We start from the raw sequence: 24,070 nt of genomic DNA, 5'->3' as shown, positions 1-24,070 counted from the left end.
TAAAAAACCCTTATTGTATTGTATAAAACAAATTAAGCAACACCTAATGACAGTTACATTTCTGTGCACAAAATGCTATTCTAATTGCATATTATCGTGAAAAAGATTCAATTAGAAATGTTTTAATGCATATGCACATTGATATTTTCTTAACATAACAGAACTGATTTGCATGTAATTGGTAAGTACTGAGCACCGCAGAGAAAGAAGTTTATTGATGCTAAACTCCAGGAGAGGTCGACGCAAGGGCCCGTTTACACAGGCAGATAATCTTGTTTTCTTCCATTTAAATGTAGCAGTAATTGCGAGTATACAGTTCACATTATTTTCAACACCTTCTGTTCACATGAGTGGATTTGCTGCTGATATATGTGGAGTGGATTTGCTGTGGATCCATAAAAGATGGAGCCACAAGATCAGACAAGATTATCCATACTTCACTAACCATTTAAAGATACTATTTTAAGGCTCGTTTTTTTTTAAAGAAAGGTGCAGTACCATGGACTGTATTTCTAGTACTGCACCTTAGGCATTGCCATCAACCATCATGGACTTTTTTTCTTTCTACTGATTGTTGGGGGAACAGACATCCAGCGATATTCTTGAAATTCTTTTTGGGTCTGATTCCAGATATCTTTAATATTGGCTTAGCTTTCTTTTCCTTTTAGAAAAGTTATTTGAATATCTTTCTCAGAATCCCAAAGATATGCAAATTAGCCAGGCTAATTCACTCTGTTCTGCTCTGATGAAGGGCAGTTGATTTGGGGTGCCCCAACGCTACACCGGGTCTGCCGGACACCGTCGAGGTGTCACCACGTGTTGCTACTCTCCGGAAGGAATAGTAAGACTTGGTGCACCCAAATGGGAAATAAGTCCAGAGAGTCAGGGTCTGCAGTAACCAGGGTGCATCTTTACTGGAGGGATTTACTTACAAAACAATACAGGCATAGGGCTGACTTTTCCAGTCTCCTCCCTGGCAGAAGAAGGGTTTGATGCTGAGGTAAGGTCTGAGCTAGCTATCCCTCTCTCTCTTCAGAAGGCTGGTACCCTGGTCGAAGGCTCGTGATTCAGGGTCTGTGGCAGCGTATCCCTGCCTCATCGTCTTCTTCTGGTCACTCAGTAGTCTGGCCGAGTCTGCTCTTCCAAGCACTGTTCCCTAACTGTAGCACACTAGTGGCTCTGACTGCTCTCCTTATATACAGTTTTAGTTAGACTAGAACCTTCTAGTGGGAGGGGTGGAGTGGAGAAGCTCAGCACAAACAGATACATTGTGACACTTTCTGTCTCTCATAGACTTACATTACAGCTTCAATGATACTCAATAGCAATGACACAGCAGTTTTTCCAGACAAAAACAAGTTTACAGACATAACAACATAGCTAAAACAGACATTCAAAAGGTCAGACTCTCTACTTTTGGTGGTAAACAACGTCTAGCTTTTTCCCTCTAAAACATGGTCTTCTTTAAAGGGAACCTGTCACCTCTACTATGCTACTCTCACTGAGCGTTTCTAAATGTTCATTGTGTTACCCTAAACATATAAATTACACTTTTAATTTCATTTGCATACAAATTTAATAAGTATTAATTTGTATACGTATCAAATTGTTTTTTTTTACACAATAGAAGCACATAGAGCTATGGGGACTGGGTATTGTGGATGTGCTAGCGGCCATATAGCAAACCATGTCCTCAGATCTATACCCAAAATCCAGGTGAAAGATTCCTTTAAACTCTATGGCAGCTGTGGAAAATGACTAGCTTCTCATTCAAAGTCCCAACAGTCTCTCAGTTTTCATTAACCCTTTGCACAGAGCCTTGCAAATACAGAGATTATGAACAGGGTACATATCACAACATACATATAAAATGCAGTAACACAGTAATAAACAGTATAAGTGAACCCTTTCAAGAGAAATAAAGTAAGACGTTTTAACTTTGCATAGGGGAAATAGGCAAATGTCCACAAATGTCCAAACGTCAAAGTACCTCTGCTCCAGGGCACTACACAGTCACCTAGAAAGAACCGTTTGCTGGTATGAGACACTCAGTTTTCTTTTCGTGTTGGAAGGAAGGCTAGTTTTCACTTCTTTTCCAGAGCCTTACATTTAGTTCCCCTTCCTTTTGGAATATAACTGATTTGCATGGCTCTTTTCTCTCTCTTTCAATTTGTCTGAAACAAATGTCTAGAAATTTGTGTTCGTTAGATTTTGAATTTGTTGAAAAAATATGTGATGAATTTCAAATGGATAGAATCGCTTTACTCATGTTTAACACCCACCAATCAGACATTGATGGTGTATAGTATACTATACTATATATAGTATACTATATACTACATATAAGGGAAGACAACAATGTGTACTCCTGGAAATGCCCTTTAAGTAGATATTGAACACACCACACTGTCTTACTGGTTTGCTTTGCTGCTAGGCTGTTCATTGGTTATTAGATGAATAGTAATAATAATAATACAGATGAAGGTAAAAATCTTTGTGGATCTTTATGGTATAATATATTATTGTGAACATCCAGCGCTGTATCATGGGTTAATAATATCCACTGTTGTATAGTTTTACTGCTGCTTCAAGATGGCTAAGGTAAAATATTCTACCCTATTAGTTATGCAAATCATTGTCCAAAGAAAACAAATTATTTTTTTATTTAAATTCTTTATTTAAGAAAATTAGAAAAAGCAAATACAATAGTCTGACCTCTCAATAAAGATAGTGGGTGATAGTGTTGAGCACGAATATTCGAAAAGCGATTTGTTATTGCGAATATCGGCACTTCGAGAATCCGCAAATATTTTGAATATAGTGCTATATATTCGTATTGGCGAATATTAGTTTTTGTTTTTTTAACACAGTACACATCAGATGACCATCCCTCCCTTCTTCTAACGTGTGGGCCAATGAGAAGGCTTTGTCACAGCTTAGCAACATCCCTAGTTGCACGTATTGCGAAAAAATATGCGCATCATTAATTGCCCAAAATTCACATGAGCAAATATATTGGAGCACTGTATCTGCATATGAAGCTACTTTAATGTTCTGCTGTGTCAACCATTCTCTCCAGTCTCAGGTAACTTATACCAGCTTGAAAAATTTAGCACAAGTGACCCACGCCGGTATTTCGCGCGCATTACACGAATAATACATTGCCGATTTTCGCATTCAAGAATATAATCTCGAATTTGAGAATATATGACGAATATTCTACAAAATATTTGCGAAATATCGCAAATTCGAATATTGCCCCTGCCGCTCATCACTAGTGGGTGACAAATATTAATGTTGAGAGGCCACTTGAATAGCATATACAGTACATTATATTTTGTTCAACCAGGCATGACCAGTCTACCTATATCAGTATAAGTATCAGATAGGCAAATGAAAACAAGATGGTATTTCTTATCTAACAGAGTATGAGAGATCCTCACATAACCACATACATGCTGAAAAGCAAATATACTATGGGCAAGGGGGGAACAGACAGCAACTGGACACTAGGGGGGCATACTGGAACAGTAGGGAAGGTGGGGGAGACAGATGTAAAGAAAAAAAAATTAATCGGTTGAAGAAAGGGAAAAATAAAAAGTCTTGGCTCCATTAGGCCAGTAATTCCCGATATTCTGGGGTGTCCTGGAACACAAACCATGGGGTCCAAGAACAAAGAAAAACAAATTATTCAGTGTCTTGGATCAAGAAAAAAAGTGGGCCAAGTGGAGGAAATTGCACAGAACAATAAAAGAATGATTTATTGTTAAATCCCCTGCCGCTCCAGCACCACTGCTACTGTGTCCCCCTTAGTCTTTATTTACTGTGCTGAAACCAATTTTTGGCCCATTATCTCTCAATCCTGGAAACCCCTTTAAAATCAGTTATGAAGACCTACATAATGTATCTGCCACATGGTTGCCATATGCACACTTTATGAGCAACGAGGCTGAGGACATTGCAGCACCCCAGCAAACTGTATGGTAGCGGACATTGCCATACGCCTTCACTCCCAATCTTGGAGAGCTATTTGTACAGGTCCCCCTATTCTCCCACATAATCTATTGATGGACCTGTAGGAGCATTAGCAAAAAAAACTATGCTCCCATTTACAAATCTGGTACAACCTAACCATTTAAGAGTCCCTTGTCACCTGATGAATCTTGGGCATAAAACATTGGATGAAATGCGTTGGAACAATTTATTTTTCCTCCCTTGGGGCTTTATAGTATCTTCCCTAGGTAGGAATGTCTAGGGTCTTGTAAAAGGAAAAGGTTCCGGACGGGGCCACCATTGTCAAGGCGATGACTCCATATTAGCAGGTCATATCAGTACTGAGAGAGCATACTAGGGTTAGCATTTAACATTATGGCCTTTTACCACCCCTTCCAGTAGAAGTTTATTTGTTTTTTCTCCATGCAGTTGGACTTCAAGCAACTTCTACTTTCCAGTAAGAACTAACCTGTTTTACCAGTGGCGGATGCTACGATATTCTGGGGCTATTTGGCATATGTTGATTTATTTGGTTATTGTTTGCCTTGTACGAGGTATGATTTTTTTGGGTGTGTACATCATCTATTTTTGTTTAACTATGACAGATTTTTTTCTTATATTGGATTAAAAGTTATGTAATATATTTGCTACTACCCCTAGATATACTTGGTTGAATTAAAGGGGTTATCCCATGACTGATGTAAAAAATGAAAATCAGACATAATCTAGTACATGACAATCTCTTTCTAGCAAAGCTAGAACCAGCCCTCACATTGATTCAGAGATCTCCTCATTCATTTCTCTGCTAGATTTATATCAAGCTAGCAGCTGAAGGGGAGTGTATTTTCTGCTGCAGCTCAGGAGGCGTGTCTCAGCTCTCCCTATCACAGCTCAGGGGGCGTGTCCATGCTCTCCCTATCACAGCTCAGGAGGCAGTTGAAGGTTCCCGGTCCGAAAAGATCAGGGCCTTGAGGACTGCCTCATAGAACTGGAGGAATGTCCCTGTGTTGCCAGCGCTCCGGGACAGCACAAAGGAGTTGTACATGGCAACCTGCACCAAGTAGACCGCAACTTTTTTGTACCATGCCCGGGTTTTGCGCATGGCGTTATATGGCTTAAGGACTTGATCAGAGAGATCAACTCCTCCCATATACCGATTGTAGTTGACGATACAATCGGGCTTGAGGACCGTTGCCGCGGTACCTCGCACAGGGACAGGGGTGATGCCTGTTACCATGAATTGTGGACAGCAAAAGGACATCCCTCTTGTCCTTATACCTGACCAGCAACAGGTTTGCAGTGGTAAGGGCACGGGTCTTACCCCTGGGGATAGGTACCTGGAGGGGAGGGCAGGGAGGCCGCGTTGATTTTTCCGCACGGTCCCACAAGCGGACGTGGATCTGGCGGCAAGGGACTGGAACAAGGGGTTACTGGTATAAAAGTTGTCCACGTACAGGTGGTAACCCTTATCCAGCAGTGGGTGCATAGGGTCCCACACAAGTTTCCCGGTAACACCCAGTGGGGGGACATTCTGGAGGTTGAATCCGGGAATCTCGCCCCTCGTATATACGAAATTTGTAAGTGTACCCTTAGGTACTCTCACAAATTTTTTATAGCTTCACGCCATACCTCGCCCGCTTGGAGGGCACATACTGGCGGAAAATGAGTCTCCCCTTGAACGCAATGAGAGACTCATCAACCACGACCTCCCAGACACCCTAATCTAGGGTGATGCAATCAAAGCTAAAACAACTAACTTTCCCTTTTTTTCCCTGCCTAACCCAAACTTTCCCTGTGCTTTCCCTAAGTACCTGCTGGATAGATGGGGATGCTGGGGCACAGATCGGGTCCTGGGGGGCACAGATGGGGTGATGCTGGCACCGACGGACGACACGTGCAGGCAGCTCCTCTCTCCTCCGGCTCCGGAACACAAAAGGAGGAGGAGAGGAGCGCCTGCCTCTTTTGAATCTGCCGCCGGACCGCCCACAGACCAATCAGAGGCGATCCTGAGAGGTGTTGTCACCATCACCTCTCAGGATCGCTGGATGGTGATTGGTGGGGTGAGATCACACCACCATCACCATCCTATTCCAGGTTATCGGGTCTTCAGAGACCCGAATAACCCGGAAACACAGAAAACCGCAGGTCTGAATTGATCTGCGGTATTCTGCGATCGCCAACATGGGGGGGGGGGGGGGGGTCACAGGATTCCCCGGTGCATTTAGCCTAGATGCCTGCTTAATGATTTGAGCAGGCACCGGGTTCCGATCACCGCCCGCCGCACGGCGGTGATCAGAATCATACATGACGTACCAGTACGTCATGTGTCCTTAAGTACCAGGATATCATGACGTACCAGTACGTCATGTGTCCTTAAGAGGTTACTGTATCATTCCTCTGGGTATGGAGGAATGTGCCCCATCTTACCTGTGATGCCCGACTCAGTACTTTATCTAACAGTGTCTGGGGATAATCTAATTTTAATAAACGTTTATATGCCTACTTTTTGAAATTCTCCTCATTGCTGTTGATTCTTTTTTAATCAAATAAATTGGCCGTAGGCTACTTTTTACGCTATATAAGTGGAAACTATTAAAATGTAACAAAGCATTAGTGGCCGTGGGTTTTCTGTATCCTTCCAAAATAATGTTTACATCTTGTATCCTAATCAGCACATCAAGGAATTCTATTCGTTCTTCACGAAAATGTAAGGTAAATCTCATATTTATGGCATTGGAATTATTGAGATAGGCTACTAATTCATGAAATGGCATAACCTCTCATGACCAGACAATAAAAATGTTGTCCACATAACAAAGGAATTACTTAATGTGTTGGACATATGGATTATGAACCGAAAACACAAAAATGTCCTCAAATACAGCAACAAAAATATTGGTAAAAGTACATGTGACTGGTGTACCCATCACCGTGCCCACCTTTTGATGATACAACTTGTTGTCAAAGATAAATTAATTATTGGTCAATATAAAAGACAGTGCCACCCTAATGAAATCTATAAACTTCCCACTCTTCTCTGTAGAGTCCAATATCCTGCAAATAGATTGTACCCCCAGTTCTTGTGGAATTTGAGTATAAAGACTTTCTACATCTATTGTGGCTAGTTTATAGTCTTCATGTCACTCAAGCCCATCAAGTTGCTTCGAAAATTCATTAGGTGTCCTTTAAGTATGAAGGTATATTTTTCAGAACCGGGTGTAAAATAAAGTCCACATACTTGGACAGGGGCTCCGTAACATAGCCAATACCTCCCCCAATTGGATGCCCCAGAGGGCGTTCCATGGACCTTCAATTAAAATACCAACTAGGTGTACGTGGATGAGAATCTCAGCCATTCTCCTAGAAAGGGTCCCCTTCTCCACGTGAACCTGCAACAGAGTCTGCAACTGGGATTGGTATTTAATAGTAGTGTAATGGATAAGTGAAGAGTAAGTAGATGTCACGCTCGTGTGTGGGAGGAAAACACCCCACCGAGCATAGGTGGGAAAAGAGGATACCGAAAAAAGGCCTGGAAACTAGGGAAGGAAAATGGACACCTCCTAAAGAAAATCCTAACTCCAGTCCTGACAGACTACTAGTATGAAAAGGCCCCAAAGTTAGGCAGGTTCATACACCGGATACCTAGAATCCTATCTCGCCCTATAGGACCCTGGAACTAATTTCAGGACTGAGTCTACCTGTTCCTCCAAAGGGAAAGACGAACAGGAGTCTCCTTTAGGCCTAATGATAAACAACGGGGAAAGGCAACATACACATATATACAGTACAGACAAAAAGTTTGGACACACCTTCTCATTCAAAGAGTTGTCTTTATTTTCATGACTATGAAAATTGTAGATTCACACTGAAGGCATCAAAACTATGAATTAACACATGTGGAATTATATACATAACAAAAAAGTGTGAAACAACTGAAAATATGTCATATTCTAGGTTCTTCAAAGTAGCCACCTTTTGCTTTGATTACTGCTTTGCACACTCTTGGCATTCTCTTGATGAGCTTCTGAGTTCCCAGAGATGCTTAGCACTTGTTGGCCCTTTTGCCTTCACTTTGCGGTCCAGCTCACCCCAAACCATCTCGATTGGGTTCAGGTCCGGTGACTGTAGAGGCCAGATCATCTGGCGCAGCACCCCATCACTCTCCTTCATGGTCAAATAGCCCTTATACAGCCTGGAGGTGTGTTTGGGGTCATTGTCCTGTTGAAAAATAAATGATGGTCCAACTAAACGCAAACCGGATGGAATAGCATGCCGCTGCAAGATGCTGTGGTAGCCATTCTGGTTCAGTATGCCTTAACTTTTGAATAAATCCCCAACAGTGTCTCCAGCAAAGCACCCCCACACCATCACACCTCCTCCTCCATGCTTCATGGTGGGAACCAGGCATGTAGAGTCCATCCGTTCTTCTGCATCGCACAAAGACACGGTGGTTGGAACCAATGATCTCAAATTTGGACTCATCAGACCAAAGCACAGATTTCCACTGGTCTAATGTCTATTCCTTGTGTTCTTTAGCTCAAACAAGTCTCTTCTGCTTGTTGCCTGTCCTTAGCAGTGGTTTCCTAGCAGATATTCTACCATGAAGGCCTGATTCACACAGTCTCCTCTTAACAGTTGTTCTAGAGATGTGTCTGCTGCTAGAACTCTGTATGGCATTGACCTGGTCTCTAATCTGAGCTGCTGTTAACCTGCGATTTCTGAGGCTGGTGACTTGGATGAACTTATCCTCCGCAGCAGAGGTGACTCTTGGTCTTCCTTTCCTGGGGCGGTCCGCATGTGAGCCAGTTTCTTTGTAGCGCTTGATGGTTTTTGTGACTGCACTTGGGGACACTTTCAACGTTTTCCCAATTTTTCGGACTGACTGACCTTCATTTCTTAAAGTAATGATGGCCACTCGTTTTTCTTTACTTAGCTGCTTTTTTGCTTGCCATAATACAAATTCTAACAGTCTATTCAGTAGTACTATCAGCTGTGTATCCACCTGACTTCTCCACAACGCAACTGATGGTCCCAACCCCATTTATAAGGCAAGAAATCCCACTTATTAAACCTGACAGGGCACACCTGTGAAGTGAAAACCATTTCAGGTGACTACCTCTTGAAGCTCATCAAGAGAATGCCAAGAGTGTGCAAAGCATTAATCAAAGCAAAAGGTGGCTACTTTGAAGAACCTAGAATATGACATATTTTTAGTTGTTTCACACTTTTTTGTTATGTATATAATTCCACATGTGTTAATTCATAGTTTTGATGCCTTCAGTGTGAATCTACAATTTTCATAGTCAACTCTTTGAATGAGAAGGTGTGTCCAAACTTTTGGTCTGTATAAACAAAATACAAAAGGGAAAGGAAACACTTATCTTCAATGAAGCTTAGGTAGCACCAGGACCTCAGCCGGGAACCAAACACAAGCTAACCACAAGTCCAACAGAAGCTATAAACCGCATAGCATAGTGGGAGAAACAACAATAAATAGAGAAGGTAAAATGACCACAATAGCCACACCTGGGGAAAGATGGTGTGGCAAGCACCAGAAATAACACAAACGTCATTTGATCCAACATGTCAGCTCAAACCACGTGTTGCTTGTCTCACAGATCTCCTGCCACCTGTCACAATAATGTTCGTATGTCTCGGTACATCCTTGACAGTAGAGCTGTCTAACAATTATCTATAAGCCTCGCTCTCATAATATTCCCTGGTCATCAGAACCCTGTTGTTCCTCTTGTCAGCTGGCTTAACAACAACGTTCTTTTGGGAACTAAGCCAAGTTAAGGCACGCAATTCTCCAATAGTAAGGTTACCATGCATTTTGTTCAAAACTTGAGTGTGTAAATTAGTGCCCGCCTGCAAGAGGGGATCCACAGTGGATCTGACGCCACCTGTAGTTTACCCAAATTTAGTTTACATTGGATTGTGTAATCAAGCCAATGCAAAGAAGTACCAGTGGATGTGTTATCATCCATTGATACTCGCAATACCCGAACATCGTGCAATGTAATAGGGCACTGGCTTGGTTACCTTCATAACTCCCATGAGAAGAGAACAATGTGCATGCGCCTACACCTCTCCTGTATATAGCTGTGATAGAAGAAATGAATTGTTGTCCAAAGTGATGCTTGTTTTGGAAAAGTGTTATGGGGAAAGTAACCCTTGTTTGTCCCGGCACATAAAAGAACATATATAAATCTGTTCTTGCTATATAAATATTTCATTCTGCAAAGTAAAATGTAATTTTTACCTGAGTGCATTATATGAGATACCCATAATCATTCTACTCTATGTTCACCTCTAAAATATCTACTGCAACCAAGCCAGGTTTTATGTGAATGTCTGTGAATTATAGTTAATATATGCTGCCATTAATTATTAACAATCTGCCTCTTATTATGCAGAGCATGAGCTAAGTAGATTTTAGCAGCTTACGATTTGTCATCTTTCCCTATCACTATACCTGTACACCGTGTCCTCCCGTCAGGTTTTGATCATGGTTGCACTCAATGTATAGACAAGATTTTATCATGTCAGGAATTTCCCCTTTGGAAGTGCTGAGCATGCAGTTACTGTTTAATTGCAGATGCATGGCATTTTTGCTGCCCTTGTTTGCCTTGTGAATAAATTTTTACATTATATGTGATAAATGAAGACATTTGTGATGTCTAGTGATTCTGAATTCTCCATAGCACCTGGAGTCCAGTGGTTTGGTTCCTTCTAGTTCCTGATTCATTATGTGTGATAAATGAAGACCTGTGTGATGTCTAGTGATTCAGAATCCCCCATAGTACCTGGAATCCACTGGTTTGGTTCCTTCCAGTTCCTGGTATTCCATGCTTTGTTGGCCCAGTCCCTGCTGTCCACTGTCCTGTTGACCTCTTTACCTGGTGTACTGTAGTGCTGGGGAATCCCAGGTGATGAGTGCATCATTGGTGCTCCTGAGTCTCTAGAGTCCAGTTTTCTAGGGATTCTAATACTACATATAGTAATTGTATTCTACAAGAGAAGACATAATGGAAAACAATATGAAGAAAACATGGAAATAACATATGTAAATTGAATTTAGAGGCCCCCAGTGAGTTAAGTATGATTTGCCAGGAAGATCCAGATTAATAAACAATAGATTATCTTACGTATGCTATAAAAGAGGCTTTTGGCTATTTAGCATTTCTTTTTACTTACTAAAGAAGATAAAAGCAATTTGATGATCATCAGGGAACTAGTATAAAATGTATTTTAAACAAATGACAATTTAGACTTTTCTAAAAACAATGTTACTTCTTTTCTGTGCATTAAGTAATTTATTTTATATGGCATTTGAGTGCCTCATTATGTGCAACACAGTTTATCTGTTGATGTTTCAGAAGGTACCAGGGATTTCATTGTAACAAAAAAAAAATACCTCTTCATTCCTTGACATAGACGAGTATATTTTCCTTGTGATGCCACTTACTTATGGGAAATGATTCCGATTTAAAACACTGCAATGGTGTGTGTAGAAGGGAAGGAGGCCCATTACTATAATTAAGGTGGCCAACTCGAATGCATATGTGAACAGAACCTAATCAGGACACTTTAATAGTTAATGGCTTCTAAAGCAGAAGCCTAGAAGACTGATGAGACAAGAGGTGTGTTTTGGACCACCTCAGGCTCCAATGGAAGATGTCTCTAAGCTGAAGTCACTACCTTAAAAAAAAAAAAAAAAAAGGCAGGCGAGAATCATCCATAAAATAGTGCCTTGAAAGAATCTCTGGTGTTATGGAGTGGTTTTGCACAATTAATGACCTTGTGGCAGCCTGAGTGCGGCATTCCCAAGAACATACAGCACATGCGCTAGAAGTGGTCTGCTTTAGGAGCAGCGCTCCACCATAGGAAGATGGATACAGCCACAAGCACACTGTGCCTGAGAGGCCAGCACCGCCCTGCAGCTCTAAGAGCATCCGCTCTGATATGCAGCATATGAAAACTAGCAAGGAGGATGATATGCACTTAGCAGTTCTGATGCTGGCTTCTAATTATTAATATTGTAGTAACATTGTTTCATCATTTGAAAAATTGAATAAATGACCTTAATCAAGTGGATACAAATCATCACATGCAGTACACTGATTAACTTGTCATTAATTTTACTGTGACTAAGGACATAATACTGCATTTATCTACAAAATGATGCACAGTTGGAGAATAGACATTATTATAATATATATATATATATATATATTTTTTTTTTATTATATTACAGAAGCCATAACAGTGAGGGTCCATATACGACTATCTTTAGGGACCAGGACTGCATACATATATTTGCAATTATTTGTTTCATGTATTGTTTATGTATTTTTATTAGATATATGAGATCGCTGTTTATAATATAAAAAAAATTAATAAATAATATTTCCAGTACTTCAGCCACTTTGAGGCAGTTTTTGGTGTCTGATAAAAAAAATTGACTTCAAATACTTTTTGTAGACCTCATCTGGTATTCCACTTTAAAGGCTATAATCACCTTTGGGGGCAGCATTTTTTTATTTTAGTTTTTGGGATAAAATATTTTTTTTAACTTGGTCTTTATTACATTTTTCTGCAGTTATTGTTCTACTAAGTTCAGTCCATGGCTGTATGCAGAGTTTCACATTGCACCCATCATGTTGCTGCTCTGACGGCCAAATGTATAACCCTTATATCTGAACTCCTGACAGCTCATGAACACTTTTTAAAGCCATATCGTTATCAGTTGCATAAGGATTTAGCTTTAATAAGTGGTATGATTTGGGCCATTGTGTTTGTGTCTCTCCTCAGCTGCAGTATGGGTGAATCTGCTCTGTGTGTGTGCACCTGGTAGAATGATCAGACTGCTATATATTCTGTGTTCCTGTTCCGCCTCTTTGCCTGTGCAATTGAGATCTTGCTCTTCCTTTGAATAGGCAAATTGGCTTCCTACTAAATTGATCCTGGTGTTATGTGGTGGATATGAGCACTTATATGGCAGCTACTGACTTCCCAGGGAGTCACTGCCACCACACAACTATCTCTGTGCTTTGAGTCCCTGTGAGAAAAATACATTACAAATGCTGTCTTCATAGAGCCTGCTGTGTCCTCTAGCTTGCTAGTGTCAGTAAAGAGCTTTACTGCATCTGTCTGTGTGCGCTGGCTTCTGTTCTATTGTCCAGGTTCTGTTTTTCTATCTGTGCTGGCTTCTGTCCATATGTCTGGATTCCTGAAGCCTGTATGCCTGGGTTCCTGAGGTGTGTTCATCTGCCAGTGCTCCTAGTTCTCCTTCATGCCTGTATTCTTTCTTAGCTTAGGAATTGCATGTACTCTGCCTGTCTGACCTCTGCCTTGTTCTTTCTTTGTGCGCTTCCTTTTTCTCTGGTGCTTTGCACTGGTGTTTCTGACCTCCGTGTATCAGCTGCCAACTACACTGGGATTATTCCAGTAGATAGAGGCCTCATGGCTCCCATGTAGTGAAGACCAGATCCCTGTATAAGGGTTAAAGGGTGAAAACCATGGGATGGCCAGGATAACACTCTTAGGACTAGCTGAGCGTCAAACCGGTAGGTTAGCATAATTATCCGTAACAGTTTGCACAGATTCTGTTTTTAACAATTTGCACAATGAACTATCAGGAGTTCACAGATAAGTAGCTGTCAGAGCAACAACCTGAGGATTAGGTGTGAAGCTAAATACAAGACATTCTGCATACAGACTGAAATGAAAGGGGTATTCTGGTAGGTACAAGTTATCCCCTATCAGATTGGTGGGGGTCCCAGCTGTAGGAGAACAGGGGCCCCATACCCCCCTGCAGGCCCCTTGCTGCTCCCCTAAAATGACCATATCATTGACCGCTCCATTCATTTCTATAGGAGATAGGACCCTCACCGATCTGATAGTTATCCCCTATACCCCTTTAACCCTGTAGAACAAAGACACCTGAAAATATTATTTTAGCCCAAAATGAGTAAAATGCAATAATAAAAAAAGAAATGCGGCCCTAAAGGTTTTCATAGCCTTTAAATGTTTGTCCAGAATAGCCAAATGTGCTAAAGAATGTGAATGTTGGATTAACGTTGCTTTTTATAACATTACTTTGCATATTCCCTTTTTGATCAACATGTTCAATTCTGTTTTATAAATGCAGGGTTGGTCCATCATGTTTCAAACTTAATTGTGGAAACAGCAGCTTTATATCTGGACGATGACAAAAGCCGGCTTAAAGCTGCCAATGCCCAGCTTCTTTCACTGCTTGATGTGCTGCATTGTATTCTGAAATACACATCTGGTGTAGTGCGAGTGGTCATTCAGGTACGGGGAAAAAGTTGTTTCTATGCATAAAGATGATAAATATACTATTCCATTAGTATTCCATTAAAATATTCTGTATACACAGTACACTTTACCAAACTGTGTAAATTCAGTGAGGCAGCGGAAAGGCGGAAAAAAGATGACAGGTGACATTAGTTCTCCTTCAGCTTTCCACCGGCCTTCACATTGACTATTCTATATTTTATAACAAAAGTGCTATGCCTGTAAAGGAATGTCCGTTCTATCAAGATCTCAAAAATGACAAACAATGTCATCCATAGTTACACATTTCCATATGATTTTTAGTCTCCGACATCATATGAAAATGGAGTAAAATGCTTGAGAGTTACAGAGAGAGCAGAGTTTCTTTTAGATGTTCCAGAGGACTTATCATAAGAGAGTTTTCCTTAAAGGGAATGTGGCATGTCTTTAATGTTAGCTTCATTAAATAGAGTGCAGAATTTCATGTGTGCTTTATAGCAGCTGAAATAAATGTTCAAATAGACTGCTGAAGTACAACCCTGGCCCTCCAGAGATGATGGCACGGCAAGAGTCATATCTGAGGTTATACTGTATTGTTTTGCTCTCCTGCTTTATTTAGGCCTCGAGCAGTACAATGAAGCAGTCATTAGATCCCTCATCTGCTGCTTAGTCTATACCAGTCTACACAGCAAAGCTGACAAACATCACAAGGACAGTATCCATATTTTGCAGATAGATGTTTTGCGGACCACAAAACACATACAGTTGTATGAATGTACCCTTAGAGTGAGTTCTTTTGTGCATTTTTACTAAATTTGTGTGTGTGTGAACAAGGGGTAGTCATTGAAGGTCAGTATGTGTCACCGAGGTTCCTGGCCTCGGTGAGGTAAGAGCCGTTTTTTCCCCTGAAATGTCATAATTGCAGTCTGACACTTCAGCTGGTTAGAATGGCTGTAAATTTGATCTGGGACAGCTCTTACTAGGAGTAGCCAAAGTGCTGGGTGGGTGGCTACTCCCCACGTGCCAGGCCGGGTCTTGGGAGGCTTATAAAAAGCAGTCCGCACTGTCAGGTGGGGTGGATTATCCTCAATCTCACATTGAAGCTGTGGAGTCTCTGTGTTTTGGGATCTGAATATGTGTGCCGTGCTAAAGGGCTGAGAGCTGCATGCTGGAAAACAGGCCCCTAAAGCCTGCTGGGGACCGCTGATGAAAAGCTGCTAACAAGGTGAATGTTTTGTTCTGTTGACTTTCCATGGTGGGAACGAACACCAAGACTGCGAACTGTCATTTTGTTTTGCCTTCTGTGTGAATAAACATTGAACTGTTAAAGTTAAAGACTTTGTGGTTGCCTCTATACTGTGTCTGCTAACCTGCCTACCAGAGCGAATCCCCACAATTGGTGTCGGATGCGGGCAAACGCAGTGAGGCTAGCCCCTAAGGCCGAAAATAGTTTTTTCCCGGTCACGGGTGTATGTCCTATATTAAGCCAGCAAGGTTACGACCCGTGTCCCCTGACAAAATGGAGGCGGTAGTGAAAGCCCTCATAAGGCTAACTTGCAGCAGCGAGAGGCTAACAAGCAGCAGCAGGAAACCAACCAGCTGCTATTACAGCATGTGATGGCGTTACGAGCAGCAGGAGCATCTCAGAACATCTACGATGCCCGGAAAGCTGTCCGTGCAGCGATCCCCAAGATAATCCCTGCAGATGACGTCGATACCTATCTGGCGGTGTTCAAAAAGGTGGCCATAAGGGAGAAGCTATCCCGAGACCAATGGGCTCAGGTCGTCGCTCTGTTCCTGGCATCTGGAACCCAGCAGGTGTTTTTTGACTTACCAGATGTGCAATGGGCCGACTACCTGACCGTAAAAGGTGAGATTCTGGCAAGACTGGAAGTGAATGTGTTGGTTCGCGTGCATCAGTGGGAACCCCCGAGACAATAGACAATAGTCACCTATGCTAGGTACAAGTGGGAGATACCCTGGCGGTGGCACTTCTGGACTCAGGGAGCCTGTGTCACGGTAGGTGAGGGAAAGAAAGCAAACCAAATACAACAAAAGCAACAAAACACCAGTCTAGGCCCCAAAGCTAGGGAACAGGGAAAGGTCACCACCTAACAATCCCTGAGCCTTTCCCTGACTGCTGACAACATGAGCAAATTCTTGGGGTGGAAGTGCTCATGCGCTGGAACCTAAGCCTAGCTGAAATCGAAGCAAACGCTCAGCTAGGGAGCTGGAGATAAGACAACCGGTTCCTAGCGCAAGATGCAGGAACCAGCGTCTTCCTGAGGCCTAGCCAGAACACACAACAAAAAGGAAGGAGTAGGACTTGGCTTAAGATGGACGGGGAGCAGGAGATCCACCAAACACCAGCTGAGAACTCCAGAAGGAAATATAAACCGCAAGGGCTATAGTGGGAGGCTGGTATAAATAGTACCACTAAATAGCTAATGAGCAGAACCTGTGGGGAGGTGGGATCCTGCCCAAAACCACAACAAAGATAAACAGAACAATATGTCAGATAGACTCACGTGTAGCAAGTATGTTAGATCTTCTCAGGCCTCTCACAGTGCTTGGCGTGACAGTACCCCCACTTCTACGGGTGACCTCCGGGCACCCAGGACCAACCTTATCTGAGTGTGCCCTGTGAAAGGCCTTCACAAGGCGACTAGCATTGACATCAGTCGCCGGAACCCACATTCTCTCCTCAGGGCCGTATCCCCTCCAATGCACAAGGTACTGAAGGGACCCACGAAGAACACGCAAGTTAAGTATTCTGGAGATCTAAAACTCCAGATTACCATCTACCAAGACAGGAGGAGGTGGCAAAGGAGATGGTTCAGCAGCTTCCACATAATTCTTCAACAAAGACCTGTGAAACACATTATGGATCTTCCAGGCCTGCGGAAGTTCCAGACGAAATGCAACCAGGTTAACAATGGCCGAGATTTTGTAAGGACCAATAAATCTTGGGCCTAACTTCTAAGATGGCACTTTCAACTTAATGTTCTTAGTGGACAACCACACCAGTCACAAGTCTGTTGTCAGCCATCCATTTATATCTTTCACCCATTTTTTTCAAATTAGTTTGAATCTTCCGCCAAATAAAAGACACCGAAGAAAATAATCTCTCTTCTTCAGGTATACCAGAAGATTCAGTCCCAGAAAAATTACCAAGCCATATGCGCCAAAAAATGGTGACTTATCAGTGGACTCCTGTCTACGATTAATCTTCCTGATTCTCGACGACAAAACACCTCAATGCTCCAGGTTCTGGTTAGTGCGCTCAGTTTGTCCATTCGACTGAGGATGGAAAGCCGAAGAGAAAGACAACTGAATACCCAGATGAGTACAAAACGCCTTCCAAAACCTGGAAACAAATTGCGTCCCCCTATCAGACACAACATCAGAGGGGGAATGAAAGAAAACCGGCACTCCTAATAATCTTTGCTGGTGATGGATTTATTGGTCACTCATATTATGGTGACGCGCGTTTCGGCACTCACAGGTGATACACGATTAAGTGAGATGACTGACAAATTCAAACAAAGAGGATATCCCACCACTGTTTTATCACAACAAAGGGCCAAAATTAACAACACTGAAACAATCCACAAAAAATCCAACTCCCATAGAATTCCATGTGTGGTCAAATATCATCCGCGGATTAATCGCATTATATCTGTCATGTATAAACATTGGAATATAGTCAAGTCCTCTTACCCTGCAGTTGCAGAACTCCAGAATCCTCCTATGATCTGTTACAAAAGGTCAAGAAACATCAGGGACATGTTGATTAGGGCCGACATAGGCAGCAACAAATTAAACATTAGACAAAGGACACTTGCCACTGTCAGAAAGGGCACCTTCCCATGTCTCAATTGCGTCCACTGCTCAAGTGTCATCAAAGGGGCATGTATCTCACATCCCCATACAGGTGAGCAGATCCCAGTGAAGGGACACTTCACATAAGACAGCTCGTTTGTTGTCTACCTGCTGAAGTGCCCCTGTGGCCTGTGTTATGTGGGTGAGACCAGCATGCGCATGAAGGAGCGCTTTGGTAAACACAAATCTACCATACGAAATGAGAATTTACTACTCCCCATTCCTCAACACTTTCATCAGCAGGGACACAATGCCTCACAACTCCGTTTTCAGATCATTGAAGAAGTCATTTTACCTAGACGGGTTGGGAACCATATAGAAATGTTGCTTAGACGCGAAGCATTTTGGATCCATCGGCTACAGACATTGGCTCCTAAAGGGTTAAACCGAGACTATGCGATTAACATCTTCTTATAAGATTTTTTATAAGACCGCTTAGTCCTCTTCTTGAAGTTCAGAAGGAACAAACAACTTCCCTGAAGGACAGGTATCAGGTGCCTCACCTTGAGCCCCCAACACTTCTGCCTACAGTTCGGGATAAAGAGTGGATACAACCACCCCATCAGCCAAAATTGGAGCAGGATCCTCCGATTTCCCCCCCCCCCCCACCCAGGAAAGCTATGTAACAAAGCATCCGCTTTGAAGTTTTTGACCCCATGGGGATAGGTGACCACAAAATTTAATCTGGTAAAAAAAACAATGACCATCTGGCCTGCCTAGGGTTCAGACACTTTGCTGATTGCAGGTAAGCCAGATTCTTTTGGTCAGTAATTACCGTAATCGGATGAATCACTCCTTCTAGCCAATGACGCTACTCCTCAAAGGCCAATTTAATGGCCAGCAAGTCTCTATTCCCAACATCATAATTTCTTTCGGCAGCAGAAAGTTTATTTGTAAAAAAATCACACGGGTGCCATTTGCTAGGAGAGGGACCCTGCAACAAAACTGCTCCGACTCCCACTTCTGACGCGTCAACCTCCACAATGGAGGGCTGAGACACCTCGGGTTGCATCAGAATGGGAGCGGAAGCAAAACATTCCTTTATAGCAGAAAAAGCCTTCCACAGTCATATCAGTCAAAGTCTTGACAATAGTGGAAGAATTCAGGATACATTTTCTGTAGTAATTAGTCAAACCCAAAAAACGCCGGCCAATCGCATTCCAGTACCGCACGGACCTTTTCAGGATCCATGCAAAAACCTGAGGCAGAAAGTAAGTAACCCAGAAACTGCAGCTCCTGGACAGCATACACACATTTCTCCAACTTAGCATACAATTTATTCTTCCGAAGGATCGATAAAACTTGTCTTAAATGATCTTGATGAGTCTCCATATCGGGTGAGTGAATGAATATCTCATCGAGGTAAATAACAACAACCCTCCCGACCAAATGATGAAAATTTTTATTGATAAAGTGCTGGAAGACTGCCGGGGCATTAGTCAAGCCAAAGGGCATGACCAGGTTCTCGAAGTGGCCCTCAGGTGTATTGAAGGCCGTCTTCCATTCATCCCCTTCCCTGATTCTTATCAGATTATAAGCCCCTCTTAAATCCAACTTAGAAAACACCTTCGCTCTGACAATCTGATCAAATAAATCCGGGATCAAGGGAACAGGATAAGGATCACGGACAGTAATGAGATTCAGCTCCCAGAAATCTAGACATGGTCTAAGGATCCCGTCTTTTTTTTATTATTTTTTTAACAAAAAAGAAGCCAGCTGCCATAGGTGACTTAGCTGGCCTAATATGCACTTTTGACAAACTCTCGGCAATATACTCCCCTATAGCTACTCTTTCTGGTTGGGAAAGATTATATAGCTGAGATTTTGGCAATTTAGCTTCGGGAACAAGATTGATTGGACAATCATACTCTCGGTGAGGGGGTAACTCCTGATCTCCAAAGAAAACGTCAGCAAAATCAGAAAGAAACTAAGGTAACACCTGAGTGGAAATCACAGAAATAGATGCGCCATGACAGTTGTCCATACAAAAGTCACTCCAATTACTGATTTGTCTAGTTTGCCAATCAATGGTATGTTTATGTTAAATCAACCATGGTAAACCCAGTACTAGAGGAGCAAGCAACCCTTTCAGAACAAAACAAGAAATGGACTCAACATGAGAATCACCCACCCTCAAATGAATATCCTGCACAATATGAGTTAGATACTTTTGCGAGAGAGGAGTGGAATCAATAGCAAATACTGATATCCCTTTGTTTAATGCGCTTGTTATAAAACCATGCCCCTGAGCAAATTGATAATCAACAAGGTTAACCCCTGCACCACTGTCCACAAATACTTCTAACTCAATATTTTCAGAGTCTAGCGCCACCATGGCAGACAGGAGAAATCAGGTACTGCAGGTAGAATACACATATACCTTTTCTGACTCCCCATTCACGCTACCAAGGCTAATGAAACTCGTTTTATTGGAAAGAACCCCCCTTTTTTTCTTTTCCACTTTGAAGCTTCCTAAAAGGACACATTAATGAAATGTCCTTCTTTACCACAAAAGAAACCGAATCTTCTCTGATCTCTAGAGTTCTCATTACCAGAGCAAGAAGAAACCTGACCTAACTGCATACAGTGCTGCCCATAATTATTCATACCCCTGGCAAATTTTGACTTAAAATTACTTTCATTCAACCAGCAAGTAATTTTTTGACGGGAAATTACATGGGTGTCTCCCAAAAGATAATAAGATGATGTACAAGAGGCATTATTGTGGGGGGAAAAAAAAAAACATTTCCCAGCTTTTATTTACATTTGAGCAAAAAATGCAAGATGTTCCGCACTGTGGAAAATCTCAGAGGATATGGCCGGAAGCCAAAAGTGACACCTGTGCTTGCCAGGAGGATAGTTAGAGAGGTGAAAAGGAATCCAAGGATCACCACCAAGGCCATCCTGGTGAATCTGGGCTCTGCTGATGGCAATGTCTCAAGGCAGACAATCCAACGGACACTGCACACTGCTGGGATCCACGGATGCAGACCAAGGAGGACGCCACTTCTCCAGATAAGGCACACAAAAACTCGCTCGGCCTTTGCAAAAGCTCATCTGGACAAAGAAGACGACTTCTGGTCTTCTGTGTTATGGTCAGATGAAGCAAAAATTGAATTGCTTGGTCACAATGATGTTTCCTTCATTTGGCGTAAAAAAGGAGAAGCCTTCAACCCAAAGAACACCATCCCCACTGTCAAACATGGTGGTGGACTGGAAACCTAATGCTTTGGGGGTGTTTTTCAGCCAATGGACCAGGGAACCTAATCACAGTAAACGGCACCATGAAAAACGAGCAATACATGAGGATTCTCAACGACAGCATCAGGCAGTCTGCAGAGAAACTTGGCCTTGGGCACCAGTGGATATTTCAGCATGAGAATGACCCAAAACACACAGCAAAAGTGGTGAAGAAATGGTTAGCAGACGACAACATTAACGTTTTGGAGTGGCCCAGCCAGAGTCCAGACTTGAATCCAATTGAGAATCTGTGGAGGGAGCTAAAGATCAGAGTGATTGCAAGAAGACCCTCCAACCTGAAAGATTTGGAGCTCATTGCTAAAGATGAATGGGCAAAATACCTGTGGAGACATGCAAAAAGCTGGTCTGCAATTATAGGAAGCATTTGATTGCTGTAATAGCCAATAAAGGCTTTTCTATTGAGAAGGGTATGAATAATTTTGAACTGGACACTTTTTGCTCAAATGTAAAAATCCGATAAATGTTTTTTTCCCCCACAATAATGCCTCTTGTACATAGTCTTATTATCATTTGGGAGACACCTATGTCATTTCCTGTCAAAAAATTACTTGCTTGTTGAATAAGAGTAACTCTAAGTCAAAATTTGCCAGGGGTATAAATAATTATGGGCAGCACTGTAGATTCATTCCCAGGCACTGGTTCAAGTGTCACTGTCCTCCGAGGGACAGGAGGAACAATTTCCCCACATGATAGTGCATTCTGGTTGAGGGGAACCTTGCATCTTTCCCTCAGGCGTCTATCAATCCGTACGGCTAGGGACATCATGAAATGCAAGGGTGTCTTTTAGTCTCTCAGACAGCCCCTGACAGAACTGACTGTGGAGAGCTGGATCATTCCACTCCGAGTCACTCGCCTATCTTCTAAATTCAGCACAATATGACTCAGCAGAACGTTCTCCCTGACTTAAGCTACGCAGCTTAGATTCATCCAGAGAGACCCAGTCTGGATCATCATAAATCAGGCCCAGGGCTCTTAAAAATTCATCCACTGATCGAAGTGACCGAGAACCAATCGGCAGAGAAAAGGCCCAAGACTGAGCATCACCTTTTAGCAGAGAAATGATAATCCCCACTCACTTTCGTCTCCAGATATGATTGGACGTAGACGAAAATACAATCTACAAGATTCCCTGAACCTAACAAAGTTATCACTTCCCCCAGAAGTGGGAGAGCGAACTTAGGTTAAAGGCTGGCCTGTTTCCCACCAGTGGAGCCAGACGGCAGGAATCTCTGACACAGTACAACAGAATTACGGAGGTCAGCTACCTCCCAAGATAATTCCTGCGTGCGATCCACCAGTGCATCAACAGCTTCCATTTTGCACAGTCTACAGTGGTTCTACTGTCTCAGTGTGTTCAGAGAGGTGGAAGAGTATTGCAAGTATTGCCCAACCTGCCAGATAACCATCCCCCAACCACATTTCTGTAGTTCCCTGGTCCCTCTCCTGTGCTGCTGCGACATACCTCGGCCAAACTCATAGCCAAAGAGTTAGTGGAGATGTTTTCCCGAGTGGGCCTAACTAAAGAAATTCTGACCGACCAGGGGACCCCTATTATGTCAAAAGTCACGAGGGAACTCTGTAAACTACTACAGACCAAACAGTTGCGGACGTCCGTCTATCACCCGCAAATGGACGGCCTGGTAGAACGGTTTAATCAAACCTTGAAAAACATGTTAAAGCGGGTGGTGTCTAAAGATGGAAGGGATTGGGTTCTGCTACTGCCATCTCATGTTCGCAGTGCGAGAAGCGCCCTTTGAACTGCTGTATGGCCGACATCCGCGTGGGTTGTTGGATATAGTTAAAGAGGCGTGGGAACAACAACCCACACTGCATAAAAGTGTAATTGAGTATGTCACTTAAATGCAAGAGCGGATGGAGACAATGTTGCCACTGGTTAGGGAACATATGGAGGCAGCCCAGTGAGCCCAGAGGTAGGGTCTATAATCGCCAGGCTCAGGTTCGGAATTTTATCCCGGGAGATCGGGTTTTGGTTCTCGTGCCGACGGTGGACAGTATGTTCCTGGCTAGGTGGCAGGGGCCCTACGAAGTGCTCGAAAAAGTTGGGGAGGTAACCTACAAGGTACTCCAGCCCGGGCGGAGAAAGCGGGAGCAGGTGTACCCTGTAAACTTGTTGAAACCGTGGAAAGATAGGGAGACCAGTATGGACAACAGCCCCCAGCCGGGTTTTCTTGGGGTAGAATTTCCAGTCCCACGGTCTGATACGAGGGAAGCAGTTGCCACTGTAAAGATTGCTGACAACCTTTCCTCTAAACAGACTCAGGAGGCCAGGGAGTTCGTCAGCAGAAACACGTGTATTTTCGGACCTCCCTGGATGCACTTCTATCATCCGAAATGACATTGTCACTGAGCCTCAGGCCAGAATCTGGTTGAAACCATACCGGGTACCTGAGCTGCAGCGACAAGCCATCTCGGAAGAAGTGCAGCTGATGTTACAGGTAGGTGTCATCGAGAGTCAAAAAGTGAATGGACCAGTCCGATAGTGACTGTATGTAGGGAGGTATGCTGTCTCCAACAGATTTTTTATATATTCCTCCCTTTATTTGGATAAAAATAATCCTCACAGGTGGTGATGTATGCCTCCTCCTTAGGGAACACAGTGGGTGGGCATATGCCA

At 42.8% G+C, this 24,070-nt stretch overlaps 1 protein-coding gene across 5 annotated transcripts in view; it reads left to right on the top strand.

The window, feature by feature from the left end:
* The window catches only part of ULK4 (unc-51 like kinase 4), a 708,846-nt gene that overhangs the window by 458,201 nt on the left and 226,575 nt on the right, over positions 1 to 24,070 (top strand). For all 5 annotated transcript variants that reach the window (XM_044293413.1, XM_044293414.1, XM_044293410.1 and 2 more), the window contains exon 33: positions 14,147 to 14,310. In XM_044293413.1, the coding sequence (XP_044149348.1) occupies positions 14,147 to 14,310 (164 nt within the window). The remainder of the gene's footprint in view (positions 1 to 14,146; positions 14,311 to 24,070) is intronic.

The sequence above is a fragment of the Bufo gargarizans genome, chromosome 5 (genome assembly GCF_014858855.1).
Source record: "Bufo gargarizans isolate SCDJY-AF-19 chromosome 5, ASM1485885v1, whole genome shotgun sequence".
NCBI lineage: Eukaryota > Metazoa > Chordata > Amphibia > Anura > Bufonidae > Bufo > Bufo gargarizans.
Note: the sequence above shows the minus strand (reverse complement) of the source record. Positions and strands in the feature narration are given on the sequence as shown.